Source organism: Caretta caretta, chromosome 8 (assembly GCF_965140235.1).
Source record: "Caretta caretta isolate rCarCar2 chromosome 8, rCarCar1.hap1, whole genome shotgun sequence".
NCBI lineage: Eukaryota > Metazoa > Chordata > Testudines > Cheloniidae > Caretta > Caretta caretta.
The window spans coordinates 80,447,872-80,465,064 of record NC_134213.1 but is presented as its reverse complement, the minus strand read 5'-3'; the positions used below and the strand labels follow the sequence as shown (position 1 = coordinate 80,465,064).

Below are 17,193 nucleotides of genomic sequence, written 5' to 3'. Positions count from 1 at the left end.
CTGCAGTTGAGCTGGTTAGCACCTGCTCTCCCACCAATGGAATTAGAGTAGGAGTGGATTTGTTCTTCATGATCTACTGTGGCCATTATACTAATCACCTTTTTCTTAGGGGCTAGGAAGGAATTTTTCCCCCAATGCCCGATTGGCCAAGGTGGGGTGGTGTAGTTTTTTCTTGTTTTTGCTTTCCCCACAGCAGGTCAGGACCTGGTAGGGTAGGCAGGGAGTTTTGGTCAAAGTGTTGCAGCTTAGTAACTTAAAAAAAGTGGCAGATGTCCAGTGCAGGTATGTGTTATAGAAGGGTTACAGTGTGGAACCAATCCCCCCACCCTCCTTTTACAGTCCCCTGAATTCTCATAGAGGGGAGAGCGATAGGGTCCCAGCAACAGGTTGGCTGGGACCAGGTGTGTTTGGGGTGGTGGGGGGAGACCGATAGCAGCCCTCCAAAATAGGTGGAAATGACTAAGAAAAGAACTGTGACCTGCACAGTACAACTTATTGCCTGGTATTCCCAGATATATTAAGTGTATAAAGTTTCAGGCTAATTAAGTCTTTCCATTGCCTTCTGTTTTTCTTCTTGGATGGCTGGAAAATGCATATATTTCTTTACTAAGGGCTGGGATCTGCCCCAGTACTGTCACTGGGTAATACCTTACTCAGCAAGTGGCCCCATTGACTTGTTGATAGAGATTTGGGGCAAGGTAAAACTCAGCATGAGTATGGTTGGCAGAATCTGGCTTCTTGTTCTTACGTACACAAGAACTATTCTGTATCTTACTCCATTCTGGTTTCCTAAATGTAAAAGGAAAAAAGTGGTGACTTTGTTCATTTTTGTTTAGTATAAACCATCATTTGTTTTAACAAGTTAACCTCCTCGCTTAGAAAATTATACTGTTGTAGAAAATGTAGGGACACCATAATTTAATTAACTACCTATAATGTTATAATGTAATTACAGTAGTACTAAAACTGTCTTGAGGGAAGGATGTGTAGAACTAGTCATTTGCCTTTTTCCAGTAATTCCTTTAGTTTATGTATGTTTATGGCAACTATTATTTTAATTTTATCTGGCTTCTGATTCTTTCCTCCACTTTATATCACATGCTGTTGTATATTTTCATTAACTTGTTATGTGTTTTTATATGAAAAAAGTTGTTAAACTGAGAGTTTAAGACAAATATTACAGCTCTTCTAATCACCATCTTTAGCTGATACAAAAGAGTTTTGCTAAGAAAAACACCATAATGTGCTGTTTTATATTAACAGGAAGTAGAACAGCAGTAGTGGTTAGAAAACACTGCATTCAGGAAGTGTGACACAAGCATAGCTCTTAGCTTCTGTGTAAGTTGTTTTAGCTCCTTTTTAGATTTTTGTTTTTGTTTTTTTTAAAGTAAATTATCAATGTATGTAGATGGCTGCACAGCGGGAGTTACCTTGTAACCAGTGCACAGGGACATCCACAGCTTTGCAGAGACTTGAAGGGTTTGCTAACAGACTTTTTCATAGGCACTCTAAGGGTGCTTTACAAGAACAGAAAGTGGCTCTGGAAAATGAGAGCCATCATTTCTCCGAACTTGCTGCCCTGTGGGACAGATCAAGTAAGTGTTCTGTAGGTACTCGAGATTCAGTTTGTATGTTAATTAAAAGACTTTATATTGTAAATAGACAAACTAGAGTATATTCTATCAGCCTTTTTGTAGTATAATACAAAGTATTGGTTTAAAGAACATGCAGGTGGAAATCTGATACTCTTCCACAAGGACTTGGTGTCTGGTAACAGAGTTTCACTTGTGAGTTTGCTTTCCTTTTTGTTAGGCAAATGTTAACTTAATTTATGTATTTTTGTGAACTTTTCTTCCCAGTATTTCAGATCTAAATTTGCTAGTTTTAGCAATAATAGTTAGTTTACTTGTTTTTAAATTATTGGTTTTCCTTGTCGTAAACTTTGGAAGGTTGGCTATTATGTTATGCTGATTAGGTCCTTAATTACATGGCTTTTATTTAATATTTATAGTGTCCTTTTATTTTTAATGGATATTTCAAAATCCATTTTATGGTGAGAGTTTGAACACTAAAACTAGAGCAGACGTTTATGGTTTACTATTTCAAATTAATTCAGTGTAATAACTTTGATTTATAACATTAGTTATCCATAATTTTGATTTTATAATATTCTTAATTTGTGGGAGAGAAAGGGGTAAACTTATTTGTATTGCATAAAACATGCTTGATCAGAAATATGGCTCAAGCAGGTGCATCCTCTCCCCCCGTTATTTTCTAAATCACACAAAATATACAGTTCATAATTCTAGGCAACCATTAATAAAGTTATTGAGATCAAAATAGTCATCACTGCTCTGTACATACTCCACTTTAAAACAAACAGTTTATTTAGGAATTTGTATCCATACCTTTTGCAACCATATGTTTGGGTGAGTGGAGTTGAGAGGTACCAGGTCTTTCACAGTCTAAGTCAAGTATCACGGTATCTCCATTTCCTATTTTTAGAACAACTTATTATATAGTAAATTATGTATTATCTTAAATTTGTTTTTTAAGTATAACTTGTATTAATTTCGTACATGAATTTGGATACAGCAATGGGTTAGAATACCACAAGCAATTTTTACTACTGAAAGTAATAGGCCTTAGCAAAATGTGCTCATGTCACAGTATTGTATTATCATGGGGAAAAGGCCAAGTTAACACATGTGCCTACTGTGAATTTGAATTTGAGTGTATATGATTAGGAATGGCCCTAATCTCAAAAGATGGAAAATGGAAGATAAATATGGAAACCAGAAAGTTGTTAATGCCCTTAGTGAAGATAAATTAAATCAAGATCTCCCAGCTCAGGTGGGGAGAGACATACTAGTTTTGTGGGGAGGCAGGCAAGAGGATTGGAGTTGTGAGGGTGGAGAGAAGTGGCATGACCTCAGATACCTAAAACTTTTCAGCTCATCTTTATACATAAAAAGTAAAAAAAGGCGCACAAACTAATTTTTTTTTCTTTACAGGTAACTTAACAGGTTTCTTCTCTGTGATGTGGAATTCACTGTTGTTCCACAGTCATTGGGGTAGGCCCTCTCAGTATTGCTCTGTCAGAACCATGCTGCTGTGGATCAAGGAAGGCAGAATGGAAGCATAGGACCTTGATATTGATGGTCCTTGATTCTGTTCTCTCCCTGAGATCCACATGTTTTGGATGGGCCAAACGTCTGACACTTTGAGATGGAGGGCTAGCTTTGTCATAAAGGCACAAGAATGGGAATTGGGAGATAGGGATTCCATTCTTGGTTGTGCCATAAGCTCTCTGTGGGAACCGTAGCAAGTCACTTAACTTGCCTGTGTTCAGAGTAGCAGCCGTGTTAGTCTGTATTCGCAAAAAGAAAAGGAGTACTTGTGGCACCTTAGAGACTAACAAATTTATTTGAGCATATTGAGCTGTAGCTCACGAAAGCTTATGCTCAAACAAATTTGTTAGTCTCTAAGGTGCCACAAGTACTCCTTTTCTTCTCGCCTGTGTTGTGAGGCTTAATTCATTAATGTACGTGGCACAGTCAGATACTCTAAAAATAACTTAATACGAAATCCTGTTGATAGAAGAATGAGTTTTGAGGGAGAGAAACTCTGAATAGAAACTACCAACCTAATGAACCACTGAGCCCTAGGATCCCTAAACATGTCTGTACCACTCCATACTAGTGTATATTCACAAGAGGGAGAGAATACATTTCATCAGACACTATTTCAAGCTTCCAGTAAATGATTATAATGTTGAGAACACTACTTGAAAAATACCACAGCACTGTCATTTATTCATTTGTTTAATAAAATGAAAAAACGGTATTGACCTACTGTCTTCACAAACTGGGGCCTGTTTGCATACAAGCCTCTTTCTCTCTATTTTAGGGCAAGCTTGATTGCATGACTTGTTTGAAGAGGAAATGGAATGTCATGTCTGTTGATGATATACATAGTGAACCAGTGCTTGTTCTTAAAGTACTATTTTAAGCGATAATTATGCATGTTGGTTGTAGCATTTTTGTATCAGCAAAGTTTGTGAACTAGTAGCCGAGCAGTCATGGATATATGTGTCTCATTTTAAGTTGAAATGTGCAGATATTAACTCTAAATCTTTGCTCTCGGTTTAGATCATTTGTAGACAAAGAATAAAACCCAGTCATACATGGGTTTGTGTCTATATGGTAAATTTAGGACTCTTAATTCACTACTATCATGGCTTTAAGGGTGATAGGAACAGTGAATGCTGTGGTGTAGACAGAATGCTTGTCTACCCCGAGTGGGAAATTGTCTTGCTTTTCCTATTGAGAAGAAAATACTAAAAATATTTGACTCTTTCTTTGTGCTTTCACAGAGTACAACAGAAAGTAGAAGAGGAGTAGTCTTGATCATATATGGCTGCATAATAGCTTTCCTTCATGTTCTGGAATAATGTAGCATAAAATTTAAGTTTATTGATAAGCACTTATCTAAATAAGCAGCATACCGTAATTTTTTGATAAAGGGATTTTAAAATGTTCGTAAATGTCCTCCTATCTGTGTCTCTGCACTTGTAGTGTTCTTATTAACTGTTGAGGTGACATCAAATGCTGCAATCCTGGTAATATGTTCCTGAACTCTCCCAAGCAAATATACTCTATAATTCTAGAAAGAAACATGAACAAGAGAATCCTTCTAAATATATTAAGTACTGAAGTGGCATCAATTTAAAAGTACATTTAGTTAATATAACACCCTCTGCTATAATGGAATGTCCTGAATGCTCTGTTTCTTTGTTGTACCTCTTTTGTAAAGCACTTTCTGATGCAACTACTGCACTGAAAGAGGAAGTTGCTTCTTTGTGGTTTTTTAGTGCCATTAGTTATCTAGGCTTGTGGTTTAGTGGTATGAGTAAGGTAATAGGGTATATATTCTGAACCCTGGGTTCTCTTCCTGGCTCTGCCACTGACTCAGTGTTTGACCTTGAGCAAATCATTTGTCCTCTCTGTGTTTCAGTTTCTCAATCTGTAAAATAGGTAAAATGTTTCTAAAAGTGTCTTTGGATCCTCAGAAGGTGTATGAGATTATTTTGTGTCATTTTTAGATTCTTGTGAGAGGAAATTTGATTCTTCATAGTGCACAGCTTTAATTTTATGGGGAAAAATTGACAGAGTGCACATGTGTTTGAATAATTTAAACTGGCCATTAGCCAACATTTATAATGTTGTAAAACCTTCATAATGTTGTAAAACCTTCAGGACCAAATTAATATTTTTTTAGTATTCAGAATTCTATATTTCAGTTTCAGATAAATTTAACATGATCAGTTGAGCAAGTACTCTATTTTTTTAATGTGGAAATAAGAGTGGTTAAGATATGTCTTAATGCTGCAAATCCCAGTCTCCAAATCACCTACCTCCATTACTCACACTACCTTCCATTTTCCCAAAATATGAAAAATGAGATGACATTAGCAATCTTGATAACATAACTCATTAGAAGAGTCACTAACATTACATTGTTTTAGTATAGGTGAGTACTGGAATTCTCATTAAAATGTGAGTGTATGGGTGATTAATAGTGGGGAGAATTTAATTTAGGTTGCTGATTCAGCATGACACTAAATATGTTTAAAAGAAGTTATATGTATTAACGTAGAATGTCTTGTAAACCTTTGAAAAAACACAATAGAGCTTCAGCAGGATAAATGGTAACTGTGTGGGGAGAAATGTTAAATCTTAAATATAAAGGTGTACATTGTGTAGATTGATTAAAGCTTTAGAGTAACTACTGGTTGGGTAGAACTCAACAGATAATTCTGGTCTAAAGTTGCCATGGAAACAACCAGTGCTTGATAGAATTGAGAACATCTTAAAACATCCTGTTTTTTAATGCTTTTTCCCCCTGCCATTTTCAGTTGCTTTAGACATGTAGAGGTAATGCTGGATAGAAAATAAGTAGTTTAATGAGCAAGATTAAGCATCCACATCCTGAACATTGATCTGGTGTTTACTCCTGGTATTTTGTATTTGATAGTTGTTTCACATCTCAAGGAGTTCTTAAGGAAGACAAGATTTCTGGATTTTTGTGTGCTATCTATTACAGTGTGTTAGAGTGTGTGTGTGTGTGTGTGTGTGTGTGTGTTTTTTACTGGATCAGTTCTTGTATTTCTAGAGATAAACAAACGTTCCTCAAATGTTGGATTAATATTATGAGCAATATGTTTCTGAAAGCTAGCTTTTCAACATGAATGGTAAGTCTTTTTATTACCTATGACACTACAGTCTGTTTTTATTTAATAATACTGTCTTTACGATATGGAAAAAATCTACCCTGTTCCTCAATCTTTCCCACATATTCAACAGTAAATAAATTAATATATTAAGCTTTTTTCATAATTGAGTCAGTATGAGTAATAAAAAATGACAAATCATAAAGGTTTATGTTTTGTATCAAACATGAGGATGTATCTTTTTTGCTTTTCATAATAGAGATTTAATTAATATTTTAAATTTTAATATTGCTAAAGGTTCCTTATTAGAAATAATCTTATTCCAAATCAGTAAATAGAAGGCATCAGATTTCAGATGAGGAATTTGTAATGTGATCCTGAATTAAATCACTTTATTTAAATCTTATCATTTCCTTTGGTATACTTCATTAAGTTGTTCTGTTATAATTTTATGTGAATGTATGCAAAGCAGTACTTCAAACTGGAGAGCCTTCTAAAATTTTTGTTATAATTTTCGAATTCTGGACATTTTTAGTCTTTTACTACTGAATTCCATGAACAAACTTGTTCTGCTATAGCTTTTATTCTGTCTAAATGGTGGGATAGCAGAATTGTTGAGGTCATTCATGGAGGGAAGGAGAGTCTCACTTAAATCAAGGTATTTGGCACTTAGAATTACAACAGACCTAGTAAATTAATCAGGCAGATATTTGTTTACCAAAAACCTGGTGATTGCTAATATTGCTAATTATCCTTTATATCAGTGGTTCCCAAACTTGTTCTGCCGCTTGTGCAGGGAAAGCCCCCTGGCGGGCCGGGCCGGTTTGTTTACCTGCCGCATCCGCAGGTTCGGTCGATCACGGCTCCCAGTGGCTGCGGTTCACTGCTCCAGGCCAATGGGAGCTGCTGGAAACGGCAGCCAGTATGTCCCTTGGCCGTGCCGCTTCCAGCAGCTCCCATTGGCCTGGAGCAGTGAACCGCGGCCACACCTGCAGACGCGGCAGGTAAACAAACCGGCCCGGCCTGCCAGGGGCTTTCCCTGCACAAGTGGCGGAACAAGTTTGGGAACCACTGCTTTATATAAATGTAAATTGAGATAAAGATTTGTGAAGCAGTCTATTCCATATTGACATATCAGTAAAAGTTGAATCAAAATATATAAACCAAAAATACACACCATTTTATTTCTGAAAAATAATTTGTTTTGAAAGTTGTTTACAAAATGGAGAAAGTTTTAAATAATCTATTTCTTACTAGAGCTTTTTCTTTAAATTTACCTTTTTTAAAAAAAAGTATTTTATTTACTCCACAAATTGAGATTACAGTAGAACCTAAGAGTTATGAACACCTGGGGAATGAAGGTTGTTCATAACTCTGAAATGTTTGTAACTCTGAACAAAATGTTTTGCTTATTCTTTCAAAAGTTTACAACTGAACAATGACGTAATACAGCTTTGAAACTTTACTATGCAGAAAAAAATGCTGCTTTCACTTTATTTTTTAATAGTTTACATTTAACACAGTACCGTACTGTATTTCCCTTTTTTTTTTCTTTTTTTGTCTCTGCTGTTGCCTGACTGCGTACTTCTGGTTCCAAATGAGGTGTGTGGTTCATAACTCTGATGTTCGTAACTCTGAGGTTCTACTGTATTCAGAGTACTATTACTGCTGAGATTTATCCCACGTAGATGACACAGGATATGGGAAAGACAGGTGAAGTTACAGCATGCCTGACAGATATAACTTAGTTTAGATACTGTGACGGGTCAGGCCAGATGGCTACAGGAGAGTAATAGAGGGCAGATATACTAGCCCCAGGCTAAGTAGGTCCCTTTTCCCTGAGTAAGGTAACAGGGAAGGTTCCAGAACAATCAGGAACCTTCTGGAGACAATTAAGACAAGCTGATTAGAACACCCGCAGCCAATCAAGAAGCTGCTAGAATCAATTAAAGCAGGCTAATCAGGGCACCTGGGCTTTAAAAAGGAGCTCACTTCAGTTTGTGGTGTGTGTGTGTGTATGTGTGAGGAGCTGGGAACAAGAGGCACTAGGAGCTGAGAGTGAGAACGCGGACTGTTGGAGGACTGAGGTGTACAAGCATTATCAAACACCAGCAGGAAGGTCCTATGGTGAGGATAAAGAAGGTGTTTGGAGGAGGCCATGGGGAAGTAGCCCAGGGAGTTGTAGCCGTCAACAGCTGTTCCAGGAGGCACTCTAGACAGCTGCATTCCACAGGGCCCTGGGCTGGAACCCGGAGTAGAGGGCGGGCCTGGGTTCCCCCCAAATCCTCCCAACTCCTGGTCAGACACAGGAGGAGTCGACCTGGACTGTGGGTTCAGAAAAACAGCCAAGCTGAGGGCTGCCGTGAAGCTCTAAGGCAAGCAAATCCGCCAATAAGCGCAAGACCCACCAAGGTAGAACAGGAACTTTGTCACAATACTCTTTGTAACATTTCAGAGTAACAGCCGTGTTAGTCTGTATTCACAAAAAGAAAAGGAGTACTTGTGGCACCTTAGAGACTAACCAATTTATTTGAGCATGAGCTTTCGTGAGCTCACGAAAGCTCATGCTCAAATAAATTGGTTAGTCTCTAAGGTGCCACAAGTACTCCTTTTCTCTTTGTAACATTGTTTGTTTTCTGGGCAACTTCCCTGAAATGAAATGCTTTGTTGCCAGCTCTCTATTGGCATAACGGTTTTTTTACAACAGACAAAATATTGAAACATAAGGCCAGATTTCAGAACACTGCATGTGCACATGTGAAGACATACTTGCTGAGTCTGATCAGTACCATGTGGTCCTCGTAATTATATGTGAAATTGCCTGTGCTGAGTTAACATAAGAATGGCCAAACTGGGTCAGACTAATGACCATCTAGTCCAGTATCCTATCTTCCAACAATGGCCAATGCCTGATGCTTTAGAGGGAATAAACAGAACAGGTCAATTGTGGAGTGATCCATATCCTGCTGTCCACTACAAGTTTTTGGCACTCAAAGGCTTAAAACACCCAGAGCATGGGGTTGCATAGATGACTATCTTGGTTAATAGCCGTTGATGGACTTAGCCTCCATGAAATTATCAAATTCTTTTTTGAACCCACTCATAGTTTGGCCTTCACAACATCCTCTGGCAATGAGTTCCACAGGTTGACTGTGCATTGTGTGAAGAAGTACTTCCTTTTTATCTGTTTTAAACCTGCTGATAATTAATTTAATTGAGTGACTCCTGGTTCTTGTGTTATGTGAAGGGGTAAATAACACTTCCTTATTCACTTTCTCCACGCCATTTATGATTATAGATCTCTCTCATATCCCTCCTTAGTCATCTCTTCACCAAACTGAACAGTCCAAGTCTCAATTTTTCCTCATACAGAAGTTGTTCCATAGCCCTAATAATTTTTGTTGTCCTTCTCTGTACTTTTTCAAATTCTCATATATCTTTTTTGAGATGGGGCTTCTAGGATGGCATGCAGTATTCAAGGTGTGGGCATACCATCAATGTAGTGGTGTAATATTTTCTGTCTTATTATCTGTCTCTTTCCTTATGGTTCCTAACTTTTTTGACTGCCACCATAAATTGAGAGGATGTTTTCAGAGAACTATCTGCAGTGATAAGAAAGAGATCTTGGAAACAGCTAATTTAGACCCCACCGTTTTGTATGTATAGTTGGATTATGTTTTCCAGTATGCATTACTTTGCATTTATCAACATTGAATTGCATCTCCCATTTGGTTGCCCAGGCACCCAGTATCATGAGATCCGTTTGTAACTTTTCGCAGTCTGTTTTGAACTTAACTACACCTATACCCTGATATAACGCGGTCCTCGGGAGACAAAAAAATCTCACCATGTTATAGGTGAGACCGTGTTATATCGAACTTGCTTTGCCCCCCCCCCCGTTCCTTGTTCCCTGACCACCCTCTCCAGAGACCCCCGTCCCTAATCACCCCGAGGACTCCACCCCCTCCCCAACCCCTCTGTCCCCTGACTGCTCTGACCCCATCTACACCCCACACCACAGAAAGCCACTCACTGGCAGCGGCAGGAAGCGGAGCAACGTGGCCCCAGCCCGTTCCACTCTGCCACCTCCAAGCCGCAGCGCTCCACTTCCCGCCGCCGGTGAGTGTGGGGAGGTTGGGGAAAGGATGCCCCCCGCACTTACCTGTGACGGGAAGCGGAGCAACGTGGCCCCAACTCGCTCCGCTTTCCTTGACCCTGCCCCAGCCGTGTTGCTGCGGGGGGGTTGGGAAAGGTTCCGCAGTCACCTGCAGCGGGAAGCGGAGCGCCGTAGCTGGGAGCTGGCGGGTTGGGGCCACGTCGCTCCGCTTCCCGTTACTAGTTCCAGCACTAACAGCGCTCTTGCTTCAACCCATGCCCACACAAGGCAGTTAACTTAAGTTTAAGGTACGGCTGTCAAACTATTAAAAAAATTAACAATTATTAATCACAAGATTTAAAAAACTGTGATTAATTGCAGTTTTATCACACTGTTAAACAATAATAGAGTACCAATTTAAATTTATTATAAATATTTTTGGATGTTTTTCTACATTTTCAAATATATTGATTTCAATTACAACCCATAATACAAGGTGTACAGTGCTCACTTTATATTATTATTATTAATTACAAATATTTGCACTGTAAAAAGATAAAGAAAAGAGAGTGCAATCTGTAAGTCAAAGCATGAAGGGGCAAACGAATGTTTAGCGTATCTGGCATATAAATACCTTGCAACACTGACTACAACAGTGCCATGCGAATGCCTGTTCTCACTTTCAGGTGACATTGTAAATAAGCATGCAGCATTATCTCCTGTAAATGTAAACATACTTGTTTGTCTTCGTGATTGGCTGAAGAAGAAGTGGGACTGAGTGGACTTGTAGACACTAAAGTTTTAAACTGTTTTGTTTCTGAGTGCAGTTATATAATAAAAATTCTACGTTTGTAAAAAGAAAAGGAGTACTTATGGCACCTTAGAGACGAACAAATTTATTAGAGCATAAGCTTTCGTGAGCTACAGCTCACTTCATCAGATGCATCCGTAGCTCACAAAAGCTTATGCTCTAATAAATTTGTTCGTGTCTAAGGTGCCACAAGTACTCCTTTTCTTTTTATGGATACAGACTAACACGGCTGCTACTCTGAAATGTATATTTGTAAATTTCACTGTCACTATAAGAAGATTGCACTACAGTTCTTGTATGAAGTGTATTGAAAAATACTATTTCTTTTGTTTCTCTTTTTTAATCAAACAGAAGGTGAGCCAAGGGGAGGGGCAAGGTCACATTGTATTTTGTCAGTTTTCTCTTGGTGAGATCCTGTGTGGAGAGAAGCAGAAGGCTGGAAGAAGAAGTGGGGAGGGTTTGAGGAGTGAGTGAAAGGTGTAAAGACAGCTGAGATGGAGGACATGGGTTTCAGTTAAGTTAGAGAAAGTTCTTTAGCTAAGAAGATAGAAGAAGAGAAGGAGGAAAGAATGAATTTGTAGTATAGGGAGTCAGTCTGGTCATGGATTTTCACCAGACACGTTTTGCAGCATGAGAAGAGGAGCAAAAAACGTGGGTTTTGGGGGTGAACCAGGGCTGAGGGGTGGCAGGATGGACCTTGCTATGGGAGAGGGGGCAAAGAGTCAAGGCTGAAGAAGAATGAGGTATGGAGAGAGTCAACAGCCAAATCAGTGGAAGAGAAGGCAGAGAAGAGAGGGCTGTGAGCAGATGAGAAATCACAAGAAGGCTGAATGACAGCATGATGGGCAGCGGGAACGCAGTAACAGAGATTGGAGGAGAGAGAGCAGTGCTTGGTGAAGACCAAATCAAGTGAATGTCACTTTTAGTGAGTAGGATAGTTGAAACAGCATAACTAGGCCTCTACCAAATTCACAGTCCATTTTGGTCAATTTCACTGCCATAGCATTTTAAAAATTGTAAATTTCATGATTTCAGCTATTTAAATCTGAAATTTCAGGGTGTTGTAATTGTAAGGATCTGGATCCAAAAAAGGAGTCATGGGGGGAGGGGGTCACAAGGTTATTGTTGGGGGGGGAGTTGCGGTACTGCTCACCTTACTTCTGCGCTGCTGCTGGTGGCAGCGCTGCCTTCAGAGCTGGGCAGCTGGAGAGTGGCGGCTGCTGGCTGGGAGCCCCACTCTGAGGGCAGAGCTGCTGCCACCAGCAGCGCAGAAGTCAGGATGGCATGGTGTGGTATTACCAGCCTTACTTCTGTGCTGCTGCCTGCAGAGCTGGGTCCTCAATCAGCAACCTCCATGCTCTGGGCACCCAGTTCTGAATGATACGGTATCACCACTGTTATTCTGCGCTGCTGCTGGTGGGCACTGCCTTCAGAGCTGGGCACCCAGCCAGCCACTGTCACTCTCCAGCTGCCCAAATCTGAAGAGTGCACAGAAATAAGGGTGGAAATACTGCGACCCCCCCCCCAAATAACCTTTTAACCCCCCCAGCCACTCCCTTTTAGGTCAGGACCCCCCAATTTGCAAAATACTGGTCTCATCTGTGAAATCTGTATAATACAGGGTAAAAGCACACAAAAGCCTAGATTTCATGGGGGGAGACGAGATTTCACGGTCTGTGACGTGTTTTTCATGACCATGAATTTGGTAGGGTTCTAAGCATAACTTTTCTATTTCAAAACTTGTAAAACATTCTAAATTCATGTTCCTAGCTATTCTTTTTGGAAGATTGGACAGTCATTTGGCACCTTTACTGAGATAAAAACCCCCAAAACTAGGCAAATGCTTATTCTGACAACTTCTCCTTCTCTCAGATGCTCCCCTACAGGGAAGAAACATACCAAATTTAACAGCTAGCTCGGGCATTGATCATGTTGGATAAATGGTTATTTCAATATTAAACCAAGGTTATTTAATAGAATTCCTGATTGTCCTTTGTGCATCCAGGATAGTTGTTTGTTTTGTGTCCCTTTTCGGATAGCTGTTTCTGGAGGTTGCTGAGTACTTCATTACCGTCAGTTCCAGACAAGGGGTCAGTTCCAGACAAGTCATGTTTTGACAAATTTGGTGCACCTATCTGCTATTGGACATAAAATAGCTGAATCAAAACATATGCTGTAGGATTCAAGATGAACTCTCAAGTGCATGCTAGGAGCAGTCAGCTAAGGAGATTACACAGGTGTCAGGGTTCCCAGTCATCAGATACTGAAATTCTCTGCAGGAAACCCAGTATTTACACTTGCTTCTCTCCCCAACTTGTACTTGGCTATCATACCTCAGATCTTCAAAGGTTAACCTTAGTAGTTAGGAGCTATCCAAAAGGAGGTATTTAGTGTAATCCCCTATCTAGCTGACTTGCTAAGGAAGTCTGGATCACTAAGAGGACAATATCATGGGCAGTAAAGGGTGTGGTAGAGTACATCTCAGAACCTGTAGAGCTGGTAATCGTAAGGATTTGTTTGTCAGTTATATATCTTCCTGTTGGATATTGGCTCATCTTGGTGCTCTGAGGGACTCTAGGAAGTATCTACTATTTCTGTCATTGAAAAGAGTGTAGACAATGAGATGACTCCAGAGTGGTGCAGATGCAAGAACTGGCATCTTCCTTGGAATTTTTCTGGGATAAATGCCTATCTCCCTTTGGTAATCTGGTTGGGAAAAATCACAAATAAATCTGTACTCACTGATGATGGCATAGGATATTTCCTTAGATGTTGAATCTGGTACATGTTTTTCCCTGACTCCTCATGTGAAATGCTTTGAAGAAAGTGCAAATAAATAGATTTAAAAAATAAAACCTGTTTGGTCACCCCACAGAATGACTCAGAAGGTTGTAGCTCAGAGATGTATGAATGGCAGTTGTCAGATTCATGTCCTCCTATTATGCAGCCATATAGCAAAGAATCTTGCCTTCAAAAGAAGGCATTTAGTCTGGAGTCTGAGAGAGAAAATGGTTACATTAAACAAAGTTGGTGTTGTTTTCTAGAAAGAAGGGTACTTCTGTGGCCTTCTTGTAAAGCGTAGGGATTAACCAATCACTGGTGCATGTCTTAAATATTCTCCATCAAAAGAGTTGTTTCCTCCAGCTTACAGTTTTTACCTGAGCCGGGTTGTTTTTATGAATTCTTTGCCTTCATTTCCTTAAGGGTATGTCTATATGGGTATAAAAGCCGCACAGTACGGCCACTACTGGCATGGGTCAGCTAATTCGATCTCGCAGGGCTCAGGCTGCTGGGCTAAAAATTGCTGTATAGACATTTGGACTTGGGCTCCAGTCCAAACTCTTGGACCCTCCACCCTTGCAGGGTCCCAGGGCTCCTGCCTAAGCCTGAATGTCTAGACAGCAGTTTTTCAGCCCAGCGCCCAAACCTCACAAGCCTGAGTTCGCTGACTCAAGCTAGCCATGGGCTTTTTATCCCCATGTAGACGTACCCTAAGTGTGTGGGTAACTACTGTACTTGTACTGCTACAGTGCATAACTGTAGTTTCCTGTCTCTTATTATTCAGATTCTTTAGAGCAGTCTTCTGCATTAGACACCATGTTATATCCCCTTGAATCTCCAGCAGTTAATTTGGATCGTAAAAACTGGTTAACTCAATTCTTATTTATTTTTCACTTCCAAGATCATTTTTCTTGCAGCCGACATTTCTAGCAGGATAGCATGTGAGCTTCCAGTTCTTTTCTGTTCAACTCATGCCTTTCCTCTTGTCAGGATAGTCTCATACTATGGCTTTATCCTATTTCTCTCTCTAAAGTAGTTGCTCTATTATCAATACAATATAATAAGTAGCCTTATCTAGTTTCTGCCTACCCCTTTCTCAAGTAGACGAAGAAAAATTGTGGTGTGTACTTGATGTGCATAGAAATGTGAAAATTTGTTTATTTACACGACTTCCTTCTCCAGGAAGTCAGAGTCTCTGTGCTATTTAAGGGCTATAAATGGACCGCTAATACTTCTCAATTTGTTACTGTAGGCAACCATTTCCTTTAAAGATTAAAAGTACACTCCACAAGGGTTATTTCAGCATTCGGGCATAATGTGAATTGCTGAATCCCTACATAGAGATGCAGAGCTACTATACTGATTTACCCTGGTAGCCAGACCAGACGTGTCCTGTTAGCTTGAAGTCAGATATGAGAGTTTGTGTTTATCTGAGGCAGAGGTATCTATGGGTTGGGGGAGAGGGGTTTTCCCAAGGAGCAACCCTAGAAACAAGCAAGTTCTAAAGCAAGCTCTGGCTGAAGTTTTTCTCTCTGTTTATGTTAACAGTAAAATAAATCCCAAGAAGGGTGTAAATTTGGACTGTATGTAGTGTACTGTGTTAGAAGTGGGATAGAAATGTCACCTCCTTGCAGGAAGTTAATCAGTGAGTGACATGCACAGATCAACTACCTGCAGGTCTTTACACATGTTCTCTAATACAGTAACCTTAAATAATGGTCTGTGTGACAGCAGGCCAACAAGTCCTCCAAGCAATTTCTTTAATTTCTGTATTTTTAAGAGACAGTCTAGCCCTTAGTACAGAGCCAGGATGGTACAGTGTCTAGAAAAGAAAAAGATTGGGTTGGCCCACATCTTTTGGTGTGGGAAATTTTGAGGGATGGATGGCTCAAATAAGTAGAAGTGTAATTTAATTTGTGTATACATTTTATCTGCTAAATATTATGGTCTGTACTAGAAAACCTGATTGGCTTGTTGTGTATTCATATATATCTGGGATAGGCAGGCAGTTTAAACAACTTCCACCCAAGAGAGATCACCTAGCCAAAAAAATAGCCACTGTTTCCAGGGCACCACTACAAAATGTACCTGCATTGTAGAAACAAGGGTTTGAGATGTCAAGAGAATTGATATAAAGCTAGGTGGGAAAGTTGTGAAAACTGATGAGAGTCATTTCCCACAGGAAATCTTCAACTCTCAATATTCTGGGCTAGTTGCAACATTTTAGATTATGAATGCCTTCTTTTTTTAAACCTAGGATTAAGTGACCAATATGATTTCTTTTAGATTTGACTTTTTAATCTTTGATAAAGTATATGCATCCTGTTTGAAGTATTAATGTTTTTAGTTTTAGATCCTTTATAATGTTAGAACTGCAGAAAATAATCACTCTTTCATCTTAATTGTTCATTTGTAATGTATTTAAATTTAAACTTTTTTATTAAGGGTAATGATTAAAACATACTGAAGTGTACAACAAACTTCTCTTAAAGCAAAGCAGGTACAAGTCTTGGTTGTCTCTGTGGTCATATGAGTTGATGTTGCATATACAGAAAAGTTCATTTCTTGAATTTTTAAGTCCAGGGTTTTACATTTCTTGCTTCAGGCCTATTCAGCATTAGCTAATTTGTGTTTGGTTCTGCCTCCCTGGAAGGGCCCAAAATCAGTTCCACATTGTATTGTACTGTTCCACTCTGTTATTAACATTAACATTTAACCTTTTCAGCATCACTGCCTCTTTCATTTTGAGGGTCACTATTATATATTCTAAAGAGATTAGATTAATAATAAAGGGGTAATGATCAGTAATCACAATTGGAAGTATATTTGAGCTCACTACTCCTGCTAGGATGGAAGAATCAAAGAAAAAGTCAATCTGGCTGTAGAAGTCATAATGGAATGGAGAAGAAAGTATAATTTACCCTTTCCTCTTTATGCAAGAATCTCCAAACATCCCCCGTTTAAAATTCAGTAAAAGAGCTTTTCATTCCATGGTTGCTATAGAAACAGTACCTACCCTGCTATTAGGTTTAGAAGTCTGTCCAACTTCTCATACAAGACTCTATTGCAATTCCGTACCCGAAAACTAGGGAGGTGAGTGTTACACTTCTGCATTGTTTGAACTGAATCTTAAAAAGAAATTGCTGCTTATAGAGTTACGGCCATAACTGTTGAAAATAGTTGGGTTCTCTAACAAGAGCCCTTTAACAACTGTGTAACTGCCTGAGGTTCAAACACAGACTTGGTTATAGTATTGTCAAGGCCAAGAGTTTA

The 17,193-nt window shown here is 39.3% G+C and overlaps 1 protein-coding gene across 4 annotated transcripts in view; it reads left to right on the top strand.

Moving 5' to 3' along the window:
* Positions 1 to 17,193, top strand: part of PRKACB (protein kinase cAMP-activated catalytic subunit beta) — a 121,420-nt gene that overhangs the window by 61,287 nt on the left and 42,940 nt on the right. The window contains exon 1 of one of the 4 annotated variants that reach the window (XM_048860847.2): positions 1,340 to 1,595. The exons of 2 other annotated variants lie outside the window; for them this stretch is intronic. In XM_048860847.2, the coding sequence (XP_048716804.1) occupies positions 1,409 to 1,595 (187 nt within the window). In that variant the 5' untranslated portion in view covers positions 1,340 to 1,408. Of the gene's footprint in view, positions 1 to 1,339; positions 1,596 to 5,944; positions 6,254 to 17,193 lie in introns of those variants that run through there. One more of the 4 variants, XM_048860849.2, reaches the window with a different exon arrangement.